Source organism: Glossina fuscipes, unplaced genomic scaffold (assembly GCF_014805625.2).
Source record: "Glossina fuscipes isolate IAEA_lab_2018 unplaced genomic scaffold, Yale_Gfus_2 43, whole genome shotgun sequence".
Taxonomy (NCBI): Eukaryota; Metazoa; Arthropoda; class Insecta; order Diptera; family Glossinidae; genus Glossina; species Glossina fuscipes.
In genome coordinates, this window is record NW_023998427.1 from 1,994,006 (window position 1) to 2,014,275 (window position 20,270).

Below are 20,270 nucleotides of genomic sequence, written 5' to 3' on the forward strand. Positions count from 1 at the left end.
TTAGTGCAAGAGATTTAACCATAAGCACTACTTAGCCAAGTCAACATTTAGGCATGCATTCCATTCCATTTATCCTTTTACACTCGATCCCGAAAGGTGTACTTCTGAGAATGCTCAGAGATTCTAAAAGCTACACATTCCGTTAATAATTAAGCAAAACCAGGTCAAAGTATCTAAGCAATAAAGAAAACCCGTGAAAGAAGAAAAAATCGTTCGTTTAAGAGAATTCATCACCGGTCCTCATTTAGAGTAACTCAACTCTCTTAATATGTTGCAAAATTTTGCTGGAATCACTTAACGTAAACATTCAATTCGTTTAATTTCTTCAAAAACTGCAACGATCAGTAATAAATATGCCATGGGTAACTTATGCTCTTGAGCGTTGCCTTTGAGAAAAATTACAATCTGATAGAAATGACAGTAAGCATCAAACAATCAATTTTTCTGAATATAATGCTTTCCACATAAGCCCTCAAGATCGATTCGGATAGTTGAACTAACTTCGATTATTAGCTAAACTGTTGGGGTAAAGCCGACGATATAATTTTAATACTATATACACTTACCTTTTGCGGAGTTACGTCATACCAATCCGCGAAATTCGCCTGAATAGCGATCTCGATTCGGAGACGACGGCTGCATCAAGAATTAATTTGGATAATCACTGAATAATACTCTCATCGCCGCTTGCTCTTCCCTATTTTAGCAGTGTGATGCAATGCGGACCTTTTTTTTCAAAACTTTTATTTTGCTCGCAATATTCGCGCTTATCACGATGATCATACTGGATGCATAGTGTATTCTATTTATTGCCGCGTAACACATCTTCTTGCAGAGCCGAGAACACAAATGTTCTAGTTTCTGACGTCCGAGATTATGTTTGAGGCAGTATTCAACCGAAACAGCTCGATGTTCAACTTTCATTTCTTATTTTCTTTGCCAAGATTCGTAATACTATCAAAAAATTTTGTGTTTATATAAGACGCTAAACTTTAGATGCTAGCGTTTTAAGGCTTTCGTCTTAGGATTTATTCTCTGGCTAAATTAATAATGATAATAATAATAATAATAATAATAATATGTTCTTACACCCTGCACCACATCGGTATATTGAGTTGAGTGCGGACAACACCCAAAAGTACTTGAAATAGTTTTACCTTTTATTATACCGACTATCGGTATAATCTTATCTGTCTGTTTAATTGTTCTGTGTTCAATCTCCAGGCCACAATTTTTAAAATAAATTAACAACAGGATCATGCTTTGGTCCAAGGACGAACACTTTCGAAAATGTTTCAACAGGCACTACCTACCATAATAACGTCTTAGTTTAAAAGGATCCTGAGTGAGATATGAGTAAGGGAAGTTGTGTAGGATATTTAATGGTAGTTACAGCGTTTTTTCTTTTCTTACTTTACTGTAATCGTTTGGTTTTTGAGTCGTCCATCATTGCCCCCATGCACGGACTATGTAGAATATAACGAGAAAATATTAGCTGTGAGAATTGTCCGTAAATGTTATTTACCACTTTGATCGAATGCCTTGACAAGGTTTACACCTTTAGTATAATATTCGAAAATCACACATTTCTTCTATATAGTAAATCGAGAGAGTGGGAGAGAGAGAAAAGTTTTGAAATTAATTTAAAGTGTATAACGTAAGTTATTGCAACTTAGTGGTCATTTTAATTTCAGGAATTCATCTTTGCAGCACTTTCTCTTTTTCTCTAAGGTCAAGTCACTTTCAAACAGGACCTGATAAACTCAAAGTAAAGGCCGAAATTCATTGAAGCGAGCCACCGAATGACAACTCATGAGATCGTTACGAGTTCGAATCTCTTGAATTTTACTGTTCTTGATGGAATGTTTGTACACGGGTTGTTTTAACCAAAAAAACCTGATATAAAGATTCATTTTTCGTACTATCGACTATTGTTTACAAAATTGTAAAAAATTTGCAATATTTTTCCATATAACGGCTTTTCAAAACGGTACGTTATATGGGCAACGGTTAAAATGCGTATACCGGTCCAAACCATTTCCAATAGCGTTCGTCCTTGGGTGAAAGCATGTCAGTATACCAAATTTTATAAAAATATCTCTTATTGCCACCTGTTGCTTGAAGAAAAATGTACATCGATAGACATCAGACGGATAGGCAGACAAATGAACAGACAGACCAACAGAATCGGAATCGATCGGTATAATAAGAGACGGGCCTATCTTAAGCCTTTTTGGACATACGTCCGCACAAACTTAATATATACTGTACCACAGTTGGTGTAGAATATAAAAGGAAACTATACAAACAAACTTAAAGGATTCATTAGAAGAAACTTTAAGAAACTTTCCTATATATTATTACTTTTCAATTTTCTTTGCTCATTGATTTAATCCAACAATGAACATGTTATTAAACATAATACGAAGCATATAAAAAATATCTAAAAGAAAACGCTCGAAAGTGAGAGATATGCACATTAGTAGATGGCAGACAAAAGCTAGGAACCACTTAATGTTGAGCTAGTGGTTTGCAATATTTAGCCAGCTCGACGACAACTTGAGTATATTCCTCGATAGCAATTTTGCGATCGAAAAATGTTTGATTCAGCAGTACGGAGAAAGCTTACTTTATCGGCATTTGTTACAATGAGTCCATAGCCTACAGTTATCGAGCTTATTCGATATCGAGGACCGCCTTCTGATTGCTGTTTGGAGAAAAGTAAAGTACGACAAACTATGTTACGCTAGTCTGCTCCGTCTCTTGATCGTAGATTCAAGAATAATCATGATTTGTCAGTCTTCCGTCCGAGCTCACATGCTTGCGTCTAAACGTATGCTGGTCGCATCGTTTTCAACTCGAAGCTCTCCAGCAGTCTATCAGTTTTAGAAATATTCTATTTGACGCTCTAAAATTCATCATTTCAAGGCGAGGCTTTTTTCATCATTCCAAACAACTTGCAATATAACATAGACAGGTATAGAGAAAGTTATCCAAATATTTCTTCCGACGAAATTTAAAATGTTTCAAATCGACGAAAGAGTGTTTGGGAAGGAAATATCGTGCTTTTCCTCTATCATTGCAATAATTGCTTGACTTAAAGAAACTTCGAGAAGGCATATTCCTTCCTAAGCGCATTGCAAGAAACGGTATAACTGGTCAAGAAATGACAATTTTTATTACATTGAGAGAAAAAAACGTCCAAATTAACCGAAGGGGAAATATCAAGGGGAAAAATTATATTAAAAAGATATCGCGACCATTAAATACTCTCTCTGCACAACTTTGCCTAATACAAATCTCAACCTATTTCTGTCATTGAATGCGGAAAACTGGATCTTTAAATATCGTTTACTTTTCTCAAAAGAACAAATTTCGATTAGAAGCACTTTACAGAGAGTTATCAATGAAACCGTCTTGAGGAAAATGTTCGCTTATACTTCTATTAAATGCGTAAATATAAATGATTTTGACATAATGCACTAAATTTATAGATATGTGCCGGCATTTAACTTTGATGTGACATTTGATACTTTCTGAGGGCGTTAAAGGTACAAATTCCGTCACAAGTATTCGTCGCCCCATACCGTTGCTAAGTAAGGGGATTATAGTAAAAGACAAAAAATAAAAATAAGAACAAAGAGACGCTAACAAAAGAGATATTTACAAAACTCTATATATATATAATATATAAATATATGAAAAGATTCTCTCTACCGGTTTCAATAATATATAAATATACATAGATGTATACATACATACATACGTGAATGCATGCATACATACTTATGTAGACCCGTTGACGTGTTGTTGAAATGTAAAGTGTTCTTTGCTATCGCTGTCGCGATCACCGTCACCATCGTCACCAACACAGCACCAACAGTATCAACAACAATAACAACAAAAATAGCAATAATACATCATGTATCCCATTCAAAAAGACCGGTCACAAGTGTGAGAGAGCGTGTGTATCTTATTTAATATTTTAATACATCCATCCATGCCATTCAGTGAATCATTCATTGAATTTGGTTGCTTTACTTAAGTTGTCACAAACTGTCAACTGTTGCAGCTTCATTAAGTTGCCATACGGAGAGCTAAATGTCAAAAATCTGATCAGATGAATTTCATCTTAGCACATACCGGACGAATGTGCGGTAGAAGCTGGAATTCTTTGAAAACAGTAGTTTACATTTGTGGCCATCACCTGGAATTAAGCACCATGTTCATACGTGCACAAAAAAACATATTTGCTTAAAAAAAAAAAAAAAAAAAAAAAAAAGTCAACACTCAAACACATTTATCAAATCGGACAAATCATATCGAAAGTATGGCAAGATAAAAACTTAATACACACGCTCGTACGTATAAATACGTTTATATCGAGATTGCCTGAAGAAGAGAAGACATCTGTTTCACAAAAACCTCAAAAGTGAAAAAAAGAATGAAAGAAAAAAAATAAGCATACAATAAAAATAACCCAAAACGGTTTTAAATCTACTCAAGTGTTTCCTTCATATCAGCGGGACATTTTTTTTTTTTAAATACTACAACAGCAACAACAAAAGGCGATTTTGCTAAAGTTGCAAAACTCAAAAAATCCCAACATCAACAGCATCGCAACTCTGACAACGGCTTAAACCTGACTTTTGACACTTTGGAAATTCATTCGTATGCATATATGCATATATACTTACATACATACATACAAACATATACATTATATATATAAATACTTTTATATAGTTATCTAGATAGTATGTAAGTAAGTATTAATCTATATATATATATATATATATATATATACGAATGAAGCTTTTCAAAGGTGTCTGTGCTGAAAAGTCCGGAAAAAACCTATCATCCATATTATGCAGTCACACAACAACATTTATTGTTGATGCTGCTACGATTGGTTTATTTGAAATGTTTACAAATTTTTCTTCCGGGAAGAATGTCAGCCTTGTGTGTGTGTGTGTGTGTGCGTGTCTACATTTAAGCTTCACATATCTATATAGAAAAGATTGTGCAAAAATTCCATCAATAAAAATAAAACATTAAAAGTAAAAAAAAAAAACAAAAGAAAGGGTATTTAAACAGTTTTAGAACACTTTTCACATTAAACAAAACATGTCCTTAATAACTGTAGATTGCTAGTTAATGAAGAAAAATTATCCTTTAATTAAGCTTTTTTTTTTTTTTTTTTAATTTTTTAACACTCTTATTTTCGGCGCCGGGCCCCCCCCCTCCCACCATCGCTTCAAAAAAAAAGAACGCAAAAAATTAATAAATAAATAAAGAGTTTAATTACTTTATAACGCCAACACGATTCTCATATATTCCGTATAGTCGTATGAATGCTCTCAAGCTCAAGCTTACCCATGTCATGCTCGATTTAAAACACCTACTCTACTCCATCGCAGAACTGCACAACTTAATGATACGTCCCGAACACACTCATATATGATGATAAACTAAGACAAAATACTGGCGCCAAACGTAATCTCAGCGAGCTTACAGTTTCCCTTTTTCTTTTTTTTTTTTTTGTTTTCGTTTCATTGAAATTTCCAACAATGAAGTCTTGTCACCATTCATAGATCACCAAAACAGATGAATGCAGCTTGAACGTTCATCATCCGTCGGTTGGTTGTCTTAATGATACTTGCTTTAAAAAAAAAAAAAAAAAGAAAAAAAAAAAGGAAAAAATATTTTAATCTGATATATAATTTCATATGTATTCAGTCAGGAGTGTGCAGGCAAGCAGGCAGGCACAGCATTTGCTGTATTTTGCTATACAAACATATTTAAATTAGAAAAGAAACGTTTTGGTTTCATTGAGCTTCAGTTAAGCATGCACAACAACGCATTAAATGAAGTGTTTAAATAAATAAGAAACCAGTTATGAGAAAAATTAACGCAGATATATGTACAAAATATAAAATAAAAATTAAAAAGGAAACAGCATTAGTGGAAAGGGAGAAGAAACTGATTAAAGCGATTATTAAGTTCAGCGACTTTGATACACTGATGTACATTGCCAGACATATCATCGCATCCGTTCTGATAAAATTTTATTTGATTAGTTCGATGCGACTGCGCCCCATAAATTATAAATGATAGATACGTTTAGCTAGCTTTCCCCGCTAACTGCTTCAATCCAATTGACGATGAGAACCAATAGTTTTTCATAAATTCATCTTTAACAGAAATTCTCAACAGCTATATGTTTCGATATAAACTACTTCACGAAACTATATATTCAGTTAGAATTGACTGTTCGTCTCTGTGTGGCGTGTAATGTGCAAAATATTTATTTGCCGGCTGTTAATCATCGGATAATGTAAGCAGAGAACGCTGTACTTCTTCTTCACAACAGTCAGTCTGATGAGTCTTCAAATCCGCTACCCTCACAAATACACATAAAATAGTAAGTAGTAAGCTGTTCAAGGAAAATATTTGTTGCTGAACTTTACTTACTCTGTCGAAATTTAAACAAATATTTCTTCAATTTTGAAACGAAATTTAAAATTTATTACATCACTTATAAGTCATTCTGATCGATAACCATTTGCTATCAGAGCAGTACTCGGAGGAATTTCCGTGCGCCGGACGTTGAAATTCATAGATAATTTCCTTTAAAATTAACCTTACGTAATAGTCAGAGAGCTTTCCATGTTGGATGGATGGATGTATGGGAGCTATCCAGCCACATCCTCTCTCTACTTTTTCGTGATCCATAAAAACACATGAAATATAACATTGTCATGATTAAACGCAAACTCTCTCTCTCTTCGGCTGACCATTTTTGACCATGGCTTGCTTTACCGAAATTGCGAGCACCATACCCAAATAGGTTGGTCGTTGACTTTAGAGAGTGACATCAGGTCGTAGCAACAAATGTGATGCACGATTTTCTTCTAACCACAGCACTGGCCTTGGCATCGCTTGTAACGTTCGTCATCGATCGCGATCACGATCTTCTTCGTATCTCATTGCCGCCAATGTAAATTCGATTTGTTAATTTTTGGTCACTGCTAATCTATGCGATGTCCATGTGATATCTTTCAGAGCTATTTTTGAAGCTGTTTGCATCTTAGGTTGAAAAACGCCTGTCTTGCTGAATTTTTTTTTGAATTTTATCGACTTTATGAACGATTGTTTGACTAAAGTCCTGCGTGTCTTTAGAGCGTCCAGATTTCACTAACACCTTCTACGAAGCATTATTATTATTATTCTTGGTCGGTGTTCAACTCGAGCTCAACTTTTAAAATGCAATTACTTTCGACCTAATTAAATGTTTTTTTTTCAATTATGATATCTCTGAACTGCTAGCCGTCACACACACACACACACACAGACACACTACAGCGTATGACGTCATAAGGTTAATATTAACAAAACTCACAAGACTCCAAAGACTGCATTTATTAGCAAAAACGATACAAGTTTTTCCTTGACCTGCTAATTAAAATCACATAAATTTCTTCTTTGACATTAGCTTTCATAGTTTGCTTACTTTCTCTTCAAAACTTTCACTCTAACTCACATTTTCAGATTTATTTCAATTATTAATGCACAATTGATCTATATAGTGTATTAGTGTATTAGTGTGTGCAAATGTTTAAGATATCTATCTGATCTAGAGTTTATGAAAAAACTTAAAATAACTCATTCATTAATAAACATAATATTTCTCGCTCTCGATTCTGCTTTGCATCCATACGTTATATGTGTAACAAGATCCCCCAGTATTTTAACTATGAGCTCGACAATATGTCGAAATCCAGAAAAATTGTTGTTAAAAAGCAGCAAAAAAAAAAAACAAAAAAAAAAAAAAAATGTAGCAAAAAAAAACACTTCAGTTACGGAACATCACCAAATATGTATTTTTCAACAGCTCGACACGCTATGTTTCAAACCAACAAAATAATCATAAACATCAACTACAAATTATATGTTATTTTAACCCTTAATCGATACAACAACAGTCACATTACGAAAGCACTAAACAGGCAAAAGGAAAGAAGCCAGCAACCTGATCGTACGGCATGCATTCACATTTCGATTGCATTGTTATACTCTGTACGAACACTCGGATGCACTCAGTTTCTCATTGGCATTTGTAACAATCGCTCAAGATACAAAAATCAAAAAAAAAAAAAAAAATCCAAAATCAAGAAAAAAGAAATAAAAGATCGCCGGCGGGCGTAAGGTCTAATTTCCTCTTTATTTAATTGTTTTTTTTTTTTTCGCAATCGTTCATAAGATCTACAGCTTTGAAGCTGCACATCGATAGCATATTAAAAACCGGAAGCATTTCTTACAAAGTAATGTAAATTGTGTAAGAAATAAAAGGTGGATAATGAATGCAAACTGAAACGAATCACAAACCAATTAGAAAAAGGCGAAAGCCGGTCCACGATAGAAGTATAGTAAAAAAAAAAAAAAACAAAAATAAACAAATAAACTTAAATAAATACCAGAAGGAGCTCGTGTCAGTTCGCAGACATGCGCACGCGAATGTAATGTGACTCTCGAAGAAACACACGGATGCGACTTTTAACAATTAAAGACAGGGAATAAGGCCAATTTTGAATATTGTGAGTGATAAACTCAAACGGTTTCTAAAGCTATGAAGTTTACATTTAAAAAATGACTGAATTGGTCTTTGGCCGTAGCGCCCTGAGAGACTAAGGAACTGAACTAAAGAAAATAAACCCCTTCCGGACTTGTTGTTGTATTGCATATGTATTCTGCCCGTAAAGAAAGGGAACGTAAAAAGTTATAAATAATTTGAGAAGAGCTAACTAACATCGACTTGAAACGTGCCCCGCGTTGGAGGAAGAAAATGAAAATAAAATTTAGAAAAAAATTAAATCCATGATAAGGGACTAACTATGAACGACGTAAATATCTAAAGTAGTTTGAAAAAGCAGCCACCAGTTTTCAGTGGTGCGTCCAGTAATGATTGAATTCAAGGAAAAGGAATTAAAATTTGAGGCAAATTTATGTTCAAAGCTGACAAAAGATCGACAAATTTGAAGTGATGTCCAGAATAATGGCGCAAAGACCGATGTCCGACCGTTTGACGGACCTGCTCGTAAGTTATGTACAAATTTATGAAGTGGCTTGCGAAATAATATATAAATTTTAACTTGAGCATGGACCTTGAAAAACAAATAAAAAAAAATGAAATTTCGAATGATTTTCGTAATTAATCCTTTACTCTGATCATACTGATCGTATCGGATTTCGAGCATGTTTATCAATGTTGATAAGCTGATAATAGAATGCAATTTTTTTTTTTTGCTTGAAAAGAAACTTGAATCGACATCGATTCTATATTTGATGGTTACATAGATAGATACATAGATATTATAAATAACATTTTCTTATATAATTTTCTTATATATGGATAATGGGTGTTAAATATTCGGCTCCAATTTAATATATAACCGCTCCCTTGTTTTATTTTCTTATATGTGTATATAAACGAAAGATAAATGATATGGGTTAGCAAGTGTGTGCCGCCGTTTAAAATAATTTGCCATAATTTCAGCCACCAAAGTGAACTGAATCAAATTCATATGAAGAGTTTCTTTTAAATCATCTTGAAAAAAGAAAAACTTGAAATTATGTTGTGCAGCGGAGCCTAATCGAACAGCGCCACAATTATGTATATATATATATATATATATATGTATATGTGCAGCAAATCAGTCAGTCATATTTTCCTGAACCTATAATTTCGATAAACATTTTGAAAAGCGTAACACATCACAAATGATTGATCTTTGATGACCAGAAGAACAAAAATACAAAATAAAAATATATATGATGAACTAAACAATATAATGGTTTTTATATAAAAAAAAAAAACAAAAAAAAGGAGAAAAAATGCAAACAAAATGAATAAAGAACAAAGAAGAAGAGCATACCACGGAAGTAAAACATTATTTGAGTGAGCGATCACAAATATAAACATGTGTTATGTCCGCTTGAAAACGAATCGGACAGAATTAAGAGAAGAAATTAAAAAAAAAAGAAGAAGGTTAGCTTACGTTAGACAATTTCAAATTCAAGATGCCATAAGTCACATGATACGGTTCACCCTATATTTATTTTAATTTACGAATCATGAAAAATGTGTGAATCAAATCCAATGTGAAGGTGGGAGGCTTAAATGCCTCAGCGAGTCGACTATATCATTGGCTACGAGATGTATTCGTTCTAAAAGATCGCATATCGTGATCTTGAACAAACTTGTTCTTCCTTGCTCTTCATATAAAAATCACCCCGAGTAACCTGACCTCTCCTATCTTCTTGTGTACTCCTCTTGTTTATTTAAAAAAAAAAAAAAAAAAAAAACAGCTTTAAGCCATGAACGGAATGCTTCGCAGAATATGATTTTGTGATTGAACTGATCATCTGTGAACGAAAAAAAATTCTGGATGGAATATACTTAAAAGTGTCGCAACGAATCGCACACTTTGATAAGGCCAGGCCAGGCCAGGCCAGGTCAGGCGTTAAATAAGTCAACCGAAACATTCCGGCCGCTATTTTACATTTGCAGCTTGCAGTGAACACTCGATTATTATTAAATGCTTAACTTTCAATTGTACGTTTAACGTAACGTTAACAGCTCCAATGCACTTCATGTTGCCGTGAACGTGATGAATTGTTTTGCTTTCCCAACATATTTTTGGTTATTATCCCAAGATATGTATATAAATATATAAATAATAGACTTTTGCCAATTGAAAGAAATGTGTATGTAAAAGCAACTAAAATAGAAGTCACCTTGAAAAAGTGAATTTCGTGAACAAGTCAAAAAAAAAAACATTAACTGAAAAGAAGTGAGCAAATATATGAGCACCTCATCCCTATCCCATGCCAAGGCTCTATATTAACTAAGTTAATTATTATAATACAAAAATTTTAAAAAATATTTTCCGTCGCTGCTTCAATTCTAGCTAAGTTAAGTTAATTAAGCTTAAATACCATTATATTTTATACAAATTTAATGCCTTAACTAGCAATAAATGTTTTTTTAAGAAAAAACGAAAAGAGAATGAAATCAAAGAAAATTTCAAAAATTTTATTCAAGTCGTTTATTACTTTCCGGACTTGTTATGGTCTGCTTTATTATGGACATGCGTCTGCATATGTAATAAAACTGAATGTGATAAAAACCCATAAACAAAAAGTGATAAAAAAAAAAAAAAAAAAACAAGACGAACAAATAATGCAATCCATCATCATACATGATTGTTAACAATGTTTTTAGTGACGCGACGCTTCTGTATACCAACCACCAACCAAGAGTTGTCACTATAAAATGGATAATAAAGCGTTTTTCAAATACATCACTTTTCGTAACGTAATATTGTAACGATATAACCACCGGTATAACCAGCATACAGTACTTTTCACTTAGCTGAGTCACGCCTGAAAACCTTCTCATTTAATTGCTTCTAATCGTTTTTTATTTTAAAAAGAATTTTTACTTTAACATAACATAGCTTTTGCAAAATAAATAAAATTCTTCTCGAGCGCCTAAGCCTAAGATCAAGCCTATCGATCAAGGTCTGGTCGATCAACGCCCTCGAATTTTTCCACCTCATGCCATATTTTAAATCGATATTTCTACTATTTATTCATTATGCCTCTGAACTAAAGTTTTCTATATGTATTTTTAACACACACACTTAAAATACTCCAATCCAGTACTGAATTAACGAATGCATCAAATGTTCCTTTGTAAGTTCTTTTGAAAAATTGACGATAATCAATTTCCTTGACTTTCGTTATTATCAATGGAGTGATTATTAATGTACAGATGTCTCTGTGGATTTTAATTGAGTAGCCGGTATAGTAGATCTTACCTCACGACGCCCGATTGCACACGTGCTAATTTGATAAGCGATAGCTGACGTCTCCAAGCAGTAGGACAATCCCCATTGAAGAGTGCCCTATTATTGGTGAGGTCTCATGGGTCAGCGTCGACGCTTACTTACCACCTCATCGTTTAATGGCCCAGCGAAATTTCGAGGTAACCGACCAATGCCAACGCGGTACTTTCCGAAGGGTTGTATCCAGTGATCAGGCAAGAAGGCTTTCAACGAGGCAATTTGATGAGAAGTGCGTCGTCATAGAAGAAGATTTGTCCTCCATAAAATTTACGCCATTCTGTACAGCATTGGCTGCAGCAGTACTCGTTCAACTGTCCGCAACCGAAGCCATTCTTACCTTTGGATCTTTCTTTGGAAAATACTTCGTTTTCCTAGGAAAAGAGAGTCCCTTTCTGTTACTGCTCTTAGGCCTCCAAGAGAAAAACTTGTTGCCAGGTTATAGATAGTAAACCTTAAGATTTTCTTTATCGTGTAACTAAGTAGCTCTAATGAATGGGCGTTTTAATGTAAAATGCTACCGTTTGTACTCAGCACTACGAAAAGATGAGTATTTCGATACGTCTATGGGCCTCCAAAGATTCACATAGTTTCGTATAATATCGAATATATCGCAACTGCCGCGTCTCTCTGTTGATCGAATTCAAAATGCGAAAATTTTTATATTTTTTCCATCAATGAAAATCTGAAAATCCTAAAAAAAAAAAATGAAAAACAAGTGAACAAGCTTTACATAAAGACGACGTACATTAATTGTCTTTGAAGAATTTCTTCAAGATAATTAGGAAGCGACTGCTTGAGAGAAAAACATCACATTTGCTTCATCGTTGAATTGCTATCAAAATTTCAATACTTGGAATTAAATTAATATATAATTTGTATTCCTCCATCCATCTGTACATTCGGACCATCAACCATCCTGAAGCGATTGGCCGTCCAAAAGCAGAAGAAATTTTGAAATTCGGTTACAGTTAGTCAGTTAGGTATTCGGAGCTTAAACTTTAAGTCATTTATTTTCGCACTTTGAAAATAAAAAGGATATTAAATCGAGTTTAATCTAATCTGTGGTTAAATCAAATCTCTTCACTAAAATAGCTTCTTTTTTTTTTTATTTTTTATTTTTATTAAATAATTTTTTTATATGTTTATATAAGGATCTTATGGGCGCTTTCGTGTAAAGCGTAAGTGCTGGCAAATCATTAAATTTAAAAATGAACATAAACTTTCCCGCAAAGCTTAATTTACTCAAGAAACCCAAGAAAGGGTAGTGCAATACAGTCGAGTCTTATGCAAAATTTATCAAAGTCGTAATAAGATTTATCAAAGACCCATGAAAATGTGAATATCAGAAATGAAGATAATCGCGCAATTGGTAGAAGTCAACTAGAGTTTAACTTTCTCGAACGTAAAATTGATCATTAACCCATCATTCTTACGGTGTTGATCTTGCGAAATTTGCGAGTTTATAATTTTTGTGAATTCGTTTTTCAATTAATTCGCAAGCGTTAGCAATTGGAGCGAGTTTTCGTTGTCTCCGTGACTTGGTTGCAATTATTTGATAGATATTTTTTAATTGCGTTTTAGCGCCGCTTTCTTAACAAACGTTGCGTTTTTTTTTTTTTTGTATTATATGTTCTCAGTTACGTTGCTACTGCTGGAACCGGTAATTTTCATTGCAACAATCAACCTGCAGATGATAGGATATTATTTTTTATTTTTATTTTGTTTGCTTTCTAATTGTCCGCATAGCTCTGAAGGTGATCACGGCAAGACGACAAGACGAAACGACGACACGACGACAGCAAGTTACTTTTCGCCAACGTCTAATCGCTTGAGTAATTGCATTCCGGTTTTCAGTGAAACGCAATTTTTTTACGGATTTGCTTTCCTTTTTCTTTTGCAAGCACAGCCATCCATTTTGAATGAAATGTGTGTGTCCGTATGCAGATGTTTACAGCTTCTTTTATGCAACGTAAATCGATTGATTCAAGCTCCTATCGTTCGAGTTTGAATAAAAATAAGCGATAAGCGGAATTGCTTTTTAAAAATTTTCCCTTGAATAGATTTCCTCTCTAGACACTTTAGTTTCTCGTCATAAAATCACAGTATTTTGCAATTTTCATTATCTCTTTTCTAAATCAAATATACAATGAATATTTGCTTAAAAGCTTTACAATTCCCTATGTATAGACGATAATCCAATCACACAATCACAGGTAATTCAATCATAGGTAATCGTTACGTTTTTTTTTTTTTCTAATGCCATAAAAATAATCCGTTAATCCATTTTAGGTAAAGCATTTTAATGCGACATTGATCCTGAGATTAGCATTCCGTTTCTCTTCCTCTTCATTGCTTCTTCATTTTGATAGCTCGAACCTATCGAGAAATCGATTAGGATTATTGGAATCGATTTGATCTTTAAGACGGACTACATCACTTGATCGATATGCTATTGATGAAAATATGTATATGTATTCTTCCTAGAATTATGTTATCTGTTTAGCTATATTGCATGTATTTACATGCAGGTGCTACAAGAGAATCTAAGTAGCTAAGTAGCTAAGCTTTTGTCGATTTGCAGATTGTTGAATTTATGCGAAAGGACCGAGAGAGACGAAGAATGTCATCTCATCACGAATATGTAACGTACATGCATTATAAGATAGACCTGTAACAGAGAGTAAAATGGCAAAATATACGCGGTGTTCACGCAATCGATGATCAAGCATAATGGTTGCATAATCAAGATCTTAGTTGTTGAAATCCTTTTGAATCTGTTTATAAATTTTTATGTAGCGTAATTCCATCAATTGTCACATATGACGCAAACGAAAAATGCCGCATTTCGAGATAAACAAAATACACAACCATATAAAGAGAATACCAAAAACTGAAGAGCAGTTTGGCTAAAGTGCTTTACGAAGTCTCGTTACGGGGGGCGTCCTTCTATTCAGCCCGATCGTTAACGATATTGACTTTCATTAATTGCGATCGAATTATGAGTTAAGAGTTGTGATTATACTGCTTTAACCAAGCAGCTGCTTCGATATAGTTTGTTTTTGAGTTTTTTCGCTACGAACTTGTAAATAGACTCAATAAATTATTTTATCTAACTAGGAATTACTTGTTTTTCATTATCTTATATAATATGATATGTATTTTGCTATAAATATGAGAAAAAGAAATTCTAATAAAAATTTGGAGAAACAATTTTTAAAGAAAACAGCACACACAGTATGTAGATAATACAAGCCATTAACCTATTTCGCCCAGCAGGATTTACGTTAGCAATCAAAAAATACAAAAGGAATCTTTATGTTTGTTTGCCGTTTGGCTTGTTTGCCTCCTCAACTCTTGTGGCAATGTAAACTCATATTATGTTCGCTGTGCACAACTAATCGGCACCTGGAAACGGCAAAACCTATATACATATCTATCAGCAGTAACAGTAACAGCAACAGCAACAGCAGCAGCAGGTCAACTAGCAATGAATTCAAACGAATTTCTTAACTACTCAACCGCATTTATATCGGGTACGGTCATTAAAGCCACATAATAGTCTCAGTATGCTAAAGAGCGTCTATAAACTTATTCACAGAGCCAGCAACAAAGCAGATTAAAAGCACAAAAAAAAAAAAAAAAAAAAAAAAAATTTTAAAAAAAAATATATATAAAAAAACGTTCAATTCATTGGAAAGTCGTCATAAAATTTCAAGTTTAGAACCCCAAAAATGGCTTATAAATCAAAATTCACCGCTTGAAAATGTCAAAAAACCCTGAAGAAAAAAGAAAAAGTTAAAATAAATCCACACATGATATTGATATTTTGGCGCATATAGTTAACCGCAAAAACCCTATCTTGTGCGCTAATTTAACGTTTTATCTTAAATATTAACCGATATTGCCGCCAACAAAGAACGGCACACACATTGAACTAACCCCGCTAAAGTATTCATGCAGAGTAAGAATAAAAACAGAAAAAAGAAAAAAAAAAATAATAATCATAATAATAATAATAATAACAATAATAATAATAAATAAATAAATAAAAATAAAAAGCGAAAGAAAACCGAGATTTTATGCAAAGCTTTTTTTTTCTTCTTGTTTTTTTGTTCCTTTTTTTTTTTTTTTTTGTTTAGTAAACGAAAAACAAATTATATCGCCATTCATTGCTTAGCGAAATAAGAATTCTCGCGCTATCGGTATTTGTAGCATCTACTGGTAGTTAACAACGGCAAAAACAACCTATACATACATAAATTCGAGAAGGATATAAAAATCAAGTTCATAAAAATGTTTATAATCTTACAAGCGTTGATGATGTGAATCAACATAAAAATAAAACCACCTCTGAAGAGACAGACGTTCAAATTTGTTATTGCTTCTTTCATCAACTCAAACTAACCGAAAATGCAAAAAGTCTTGAACATATTTATGCCTATACAGATAGATGTATATATATTTGAAGTGTTCTAAATATTATTGCGGTTATAAAGTGGAACTCGTTCAAAAAAAGAGAAAAAAAAAAAAAAAAAAAAGAAGAGAAAAACACAAAACAAAAGAAATGAAAACTAATTCTAGATTTTCATATCATAATGACTATAAAATCGTTGCTAAATAAACTTCCAAAGTTAACTCACTCGAAACCGAAAGCATAAGGTTCCGCAAGCATATAATTTCAATAATCAAAAATCTTTCCATTCATTTCTTCTACTCATAAAAGTAATGCGTTTCAAAAATATATTTCATTTACATAAGCCGGATTCGAAACGAATAAAATTCTAATTGCGTTACATTCGTGTTATTGGGTCGCCGGTAAATTAATTCGTTTCATATCTATCCTAACATACAGCAAAGCATTTTTCTATTTCCAAAATCGATAATTTCGATCCAGCAAGTCCGCGTGCGCAACCGACTAGGTAACGATCGCGACGAGCAGGTTTGTGCGTTGGCGCGTTAAAATCTCAATGCTGTCCACTTAACACTTATCGATTGGGCAGACACCCAGTAAGGCTGAGATCGCTTGCCTTTCCCTTTCTCTTTCTTTACTTATTTTCGACCGTCCCCATATTACGCGAACATGGGACCATAATAAAAAGAAGAAGAAAGAAATCAAAACAGATTTCAAACGCTATGTTACTTAATTAGTTTATCTCAAAGAAAATATATTTAAGGGAAAGATGATGCCGTCATGATTGGAATTGGGATTGATATAGACTTTGATTTAGACAACTAAAATATATGATGATTTTGAATTTGCGGCACACACACTCTTCACGTCAATAAAAGTTAGTCTATGGAAGGAGTTTCAAAATTGATATAGGGAAATAATAATTGTTTACGATCCCATGTTAAATTGTTAACAGTGTCGTAACAGCTTGAAAAACGTCAGTTCATAGGCGGTCCAATTCGTAAAGATTGCTTAACAGGAAAAAGAAAATCTTCTCACAATATTATTACATAATTGGGAATGGGAAGATAGGTTTCGCTACAGGATTTGCTCTAAGAGCAAAGGAGACACTTTCCAAGCGAGCCGAGCGGGATTCATATAAACATGTTTCAGTCTTTTGTATACCAATAAGAAAATATGGATGACTGACTCCATTAAAGGAAAACGGAAGTCATATAAAATCCTCAATGTAATTCATGTCCTTAGGATAGAAGATACCCAATTCACTCATGAGGAGTGAATTGGGTATGATATCTATATGTGTCCACTAATAGCTCCAACTTAACCCCTCGCTAGTCCTTGCTTGCAATCAGTTTTACAATTAATTAATCAACTTCCCACCCATCACTTATACACCGCATCGTCTTCGTCAGAGTGAGTTACATGGTTTACATTATGGTTTTTTACGTTATAAGGCATATTTGCAAGTATCATTTACCCGATATTCGAGATATGCTTTAAATACATCCTAATATTTATTGTATTCCTTACGTCCGAAATTATAGTTTACATTTTGATTTTTCTTATCTCTAAAAATATTGTGTGCATTTGCAACTAGAATTCCTAATGCCATTAGATTAGGTTTACAACTTGGACACGTTTTCGACATGTCTACCTATACAATTATATATATTATATTTCTTCGGTAAAAATATATGGTTTGTTTTTTGATTTTTTTTTCTTCTTACGCGAAATATGATACGAACTTCGAGTTTTTATTAAGATGTACGATGTTACAAGCAAAGCAAAATTAAAATAATGATACGTTAACGTCACTTTTTTATGTTTTTTTTTTTTTTTTATAAACTATTAACCATATATTTGGAAAACAAAAAAAAAATGGTTTATTAATAGCTAGAGAAGGAGAGAGAACTCGTTTGTATTTACCATGATCCAAGGCAAACGCTTGTTAAAAAAACTTCATCGGTCAAATATTTGTCTAAAATGCGAATTGTTCTTGTTATAGCAAGCGCTTTGAGAAAAAGTGTCATTAAAGGTATGCTTTTGTAAATTATTTTCAGTTTGTTTAGCGCTATTGTCGACAATTGGGGGATCGCGTAGACAGACCTTCGGCAGATAGACATAAAACAGTAATAATAGTTAATTCGGTTCCACTATGGCCGAATGTTGCGAGACTTGAAAATTAAATTATTTCGCTTGTTCTGTGAAACTTGGCAAATCATTGGAAAATAACTTAAAACATTTGAAAATTATAAAATTATGTACTTTTTCAGGTGTGGTTTCAAAATAAACGCTCGAAAGAAAGACGAATGAAACAAATAACTAGCATGGGTAGACCACCGTTTTTCGGTGGTGCGAGAAAGATGCGAGGTTTTCCCATGAACTTATCCCCCGGTGGCCTTGATGACGGTCCAGGCTTTCCTTACTTTGCTGCCGATGGTAAATTTGAATTTGGCTATGGACCTCCTTTTCATCCTCACGACGGGCCTTTTTTTCCCGGGCATCCCGGAGGACCAATGCCTTTTAATGCACCCAGTAAGTTTAAATCAATTGAACGAGCATGAATATGTTTCCTTGGGCGAATGAATGAATGAACATGAATGCATATGCGTGTGTGTGAGTGTGTGTCTACGTGTGTATGCTTCTATGTATCTAAATATATAATTTATAAAAGGAAAAAAAAAAAAAATTCGAATATTTTATCTATTTAGGCGGACCAATGGATCACGCGGGACCCATACCCATGGTCAATGAATTTGGCTTAACGCCAGAATCAAATTTTTTAAGCCAAGCCGGCGGACCTCCAATTAATATACAATCGGCTGGTGGTCCTCAACCATCAACCGAACATCTTTTAGCTGCTCAGCAACAACAACAACAACAGCAACAACAGCCACCGCAACCGAACCAACCAAATGGACCACGTCCAACATCGCCCGAATTCATGACAGCGGCGAATTTCAGCGAACCTCAAAATATACAAAACGAACAGCTTGTTTGGTAATATACAAAACAACTGGCTACGCGTTTACTCATATGGAAAACGCTAGCCGAACACCAAGGACTCCAAAGACAAAGTCAAGATTAATACGTCAATACGATCAATGCGTCAGAATTGCTTACTGAAAGAATAAACAAAAAAAAAAAACAAAAAACAAAAAAAACACTAATTAAAAAAAAAAATAGAAAACTTGGCAACAACTCGCCCCCTCTCTCCACCCAAAACGTTCTCAAACTCTCTTAACGGACGACAGATTCTTAAAAACAGACCACCAACAATAAGCAAATATTGTTATTGTTTAGCACTTAAATTATAAACAAAAAAAAAAAAAAAAAAACACAAAAAAAAACAACACAAAACACAAACTTATAAAACTGAGAAAAAAAATAAATAAAACTAAAAAAAAAAAAAGAAAAGAAATTTACAAAAAAACGTTCTTTCGAAAATCATGGCTGCTTGTTGTTAAAAGATAACATGCGTTGCTGCTAAAGTGAACTAAATTAACTTAATTATGTATTTAATAATAAAAAGAAATCTAAAATATAAAATTAATTAGGAGAATATATAAAAAAAAAAAAAAAAAAATTAAGAAAATAATAAAAAATCGATTAATTATTTTATTTTATTTCATTGTAAATGCGTGTATGTAAATTATAGAGGAAAAGGCAAAGAGCCTGTAAACAATTGTAGAAAACACCTCACTCGATATCTGTGGCAAGTAACAAAAAATTTATGAATTAAAATAAAATAAAAACAATTATAAAAAAAGTAAATAAAATAAATAAATAATTAAACTAATTTTAGCATAAATTAAATTTTGTAATTACATTTATATATATATATATATATAAAATATATATATAACCCGATCACCATCACTTTTGCCAAATGTTTAATTGCCTGCCAGGCTCCAGTCCGCTAAGTTCGTTTTTGTGTTGTCAAATGGCCC

General features: G+C 33.3%; 1 protein-coding gene across 1 annotated transcript in view; it reads left to right on the top strand.

The window, feature by feature from the left end:
- The window catches only part of LOC119637204 (LIM/homeobox protein Lhx1), a 135,774-nt gene extending 116,213 nt beyond the window's left edge, over positions 1-19,561 (top strand). Inside the window, exons 6-7 of the mRNA XM_038033055.1 lie at positions 18,594-18,855; positions 19,032-19,561. Coding sequence (XP_037888983.1) covers positions 18,594-18,855; positions 19,032-19,324 — 555 coding nt within the window. The 3' untranslated portion in view covers positions 19,325-19,561. The remainder of the gene's footprint in view (positions 1-18,593; positions 18,856-19,031) is intronic.
- The last annotated feature ends 709 nt before the right edge of the window (positions 19,562-20,270 follow it).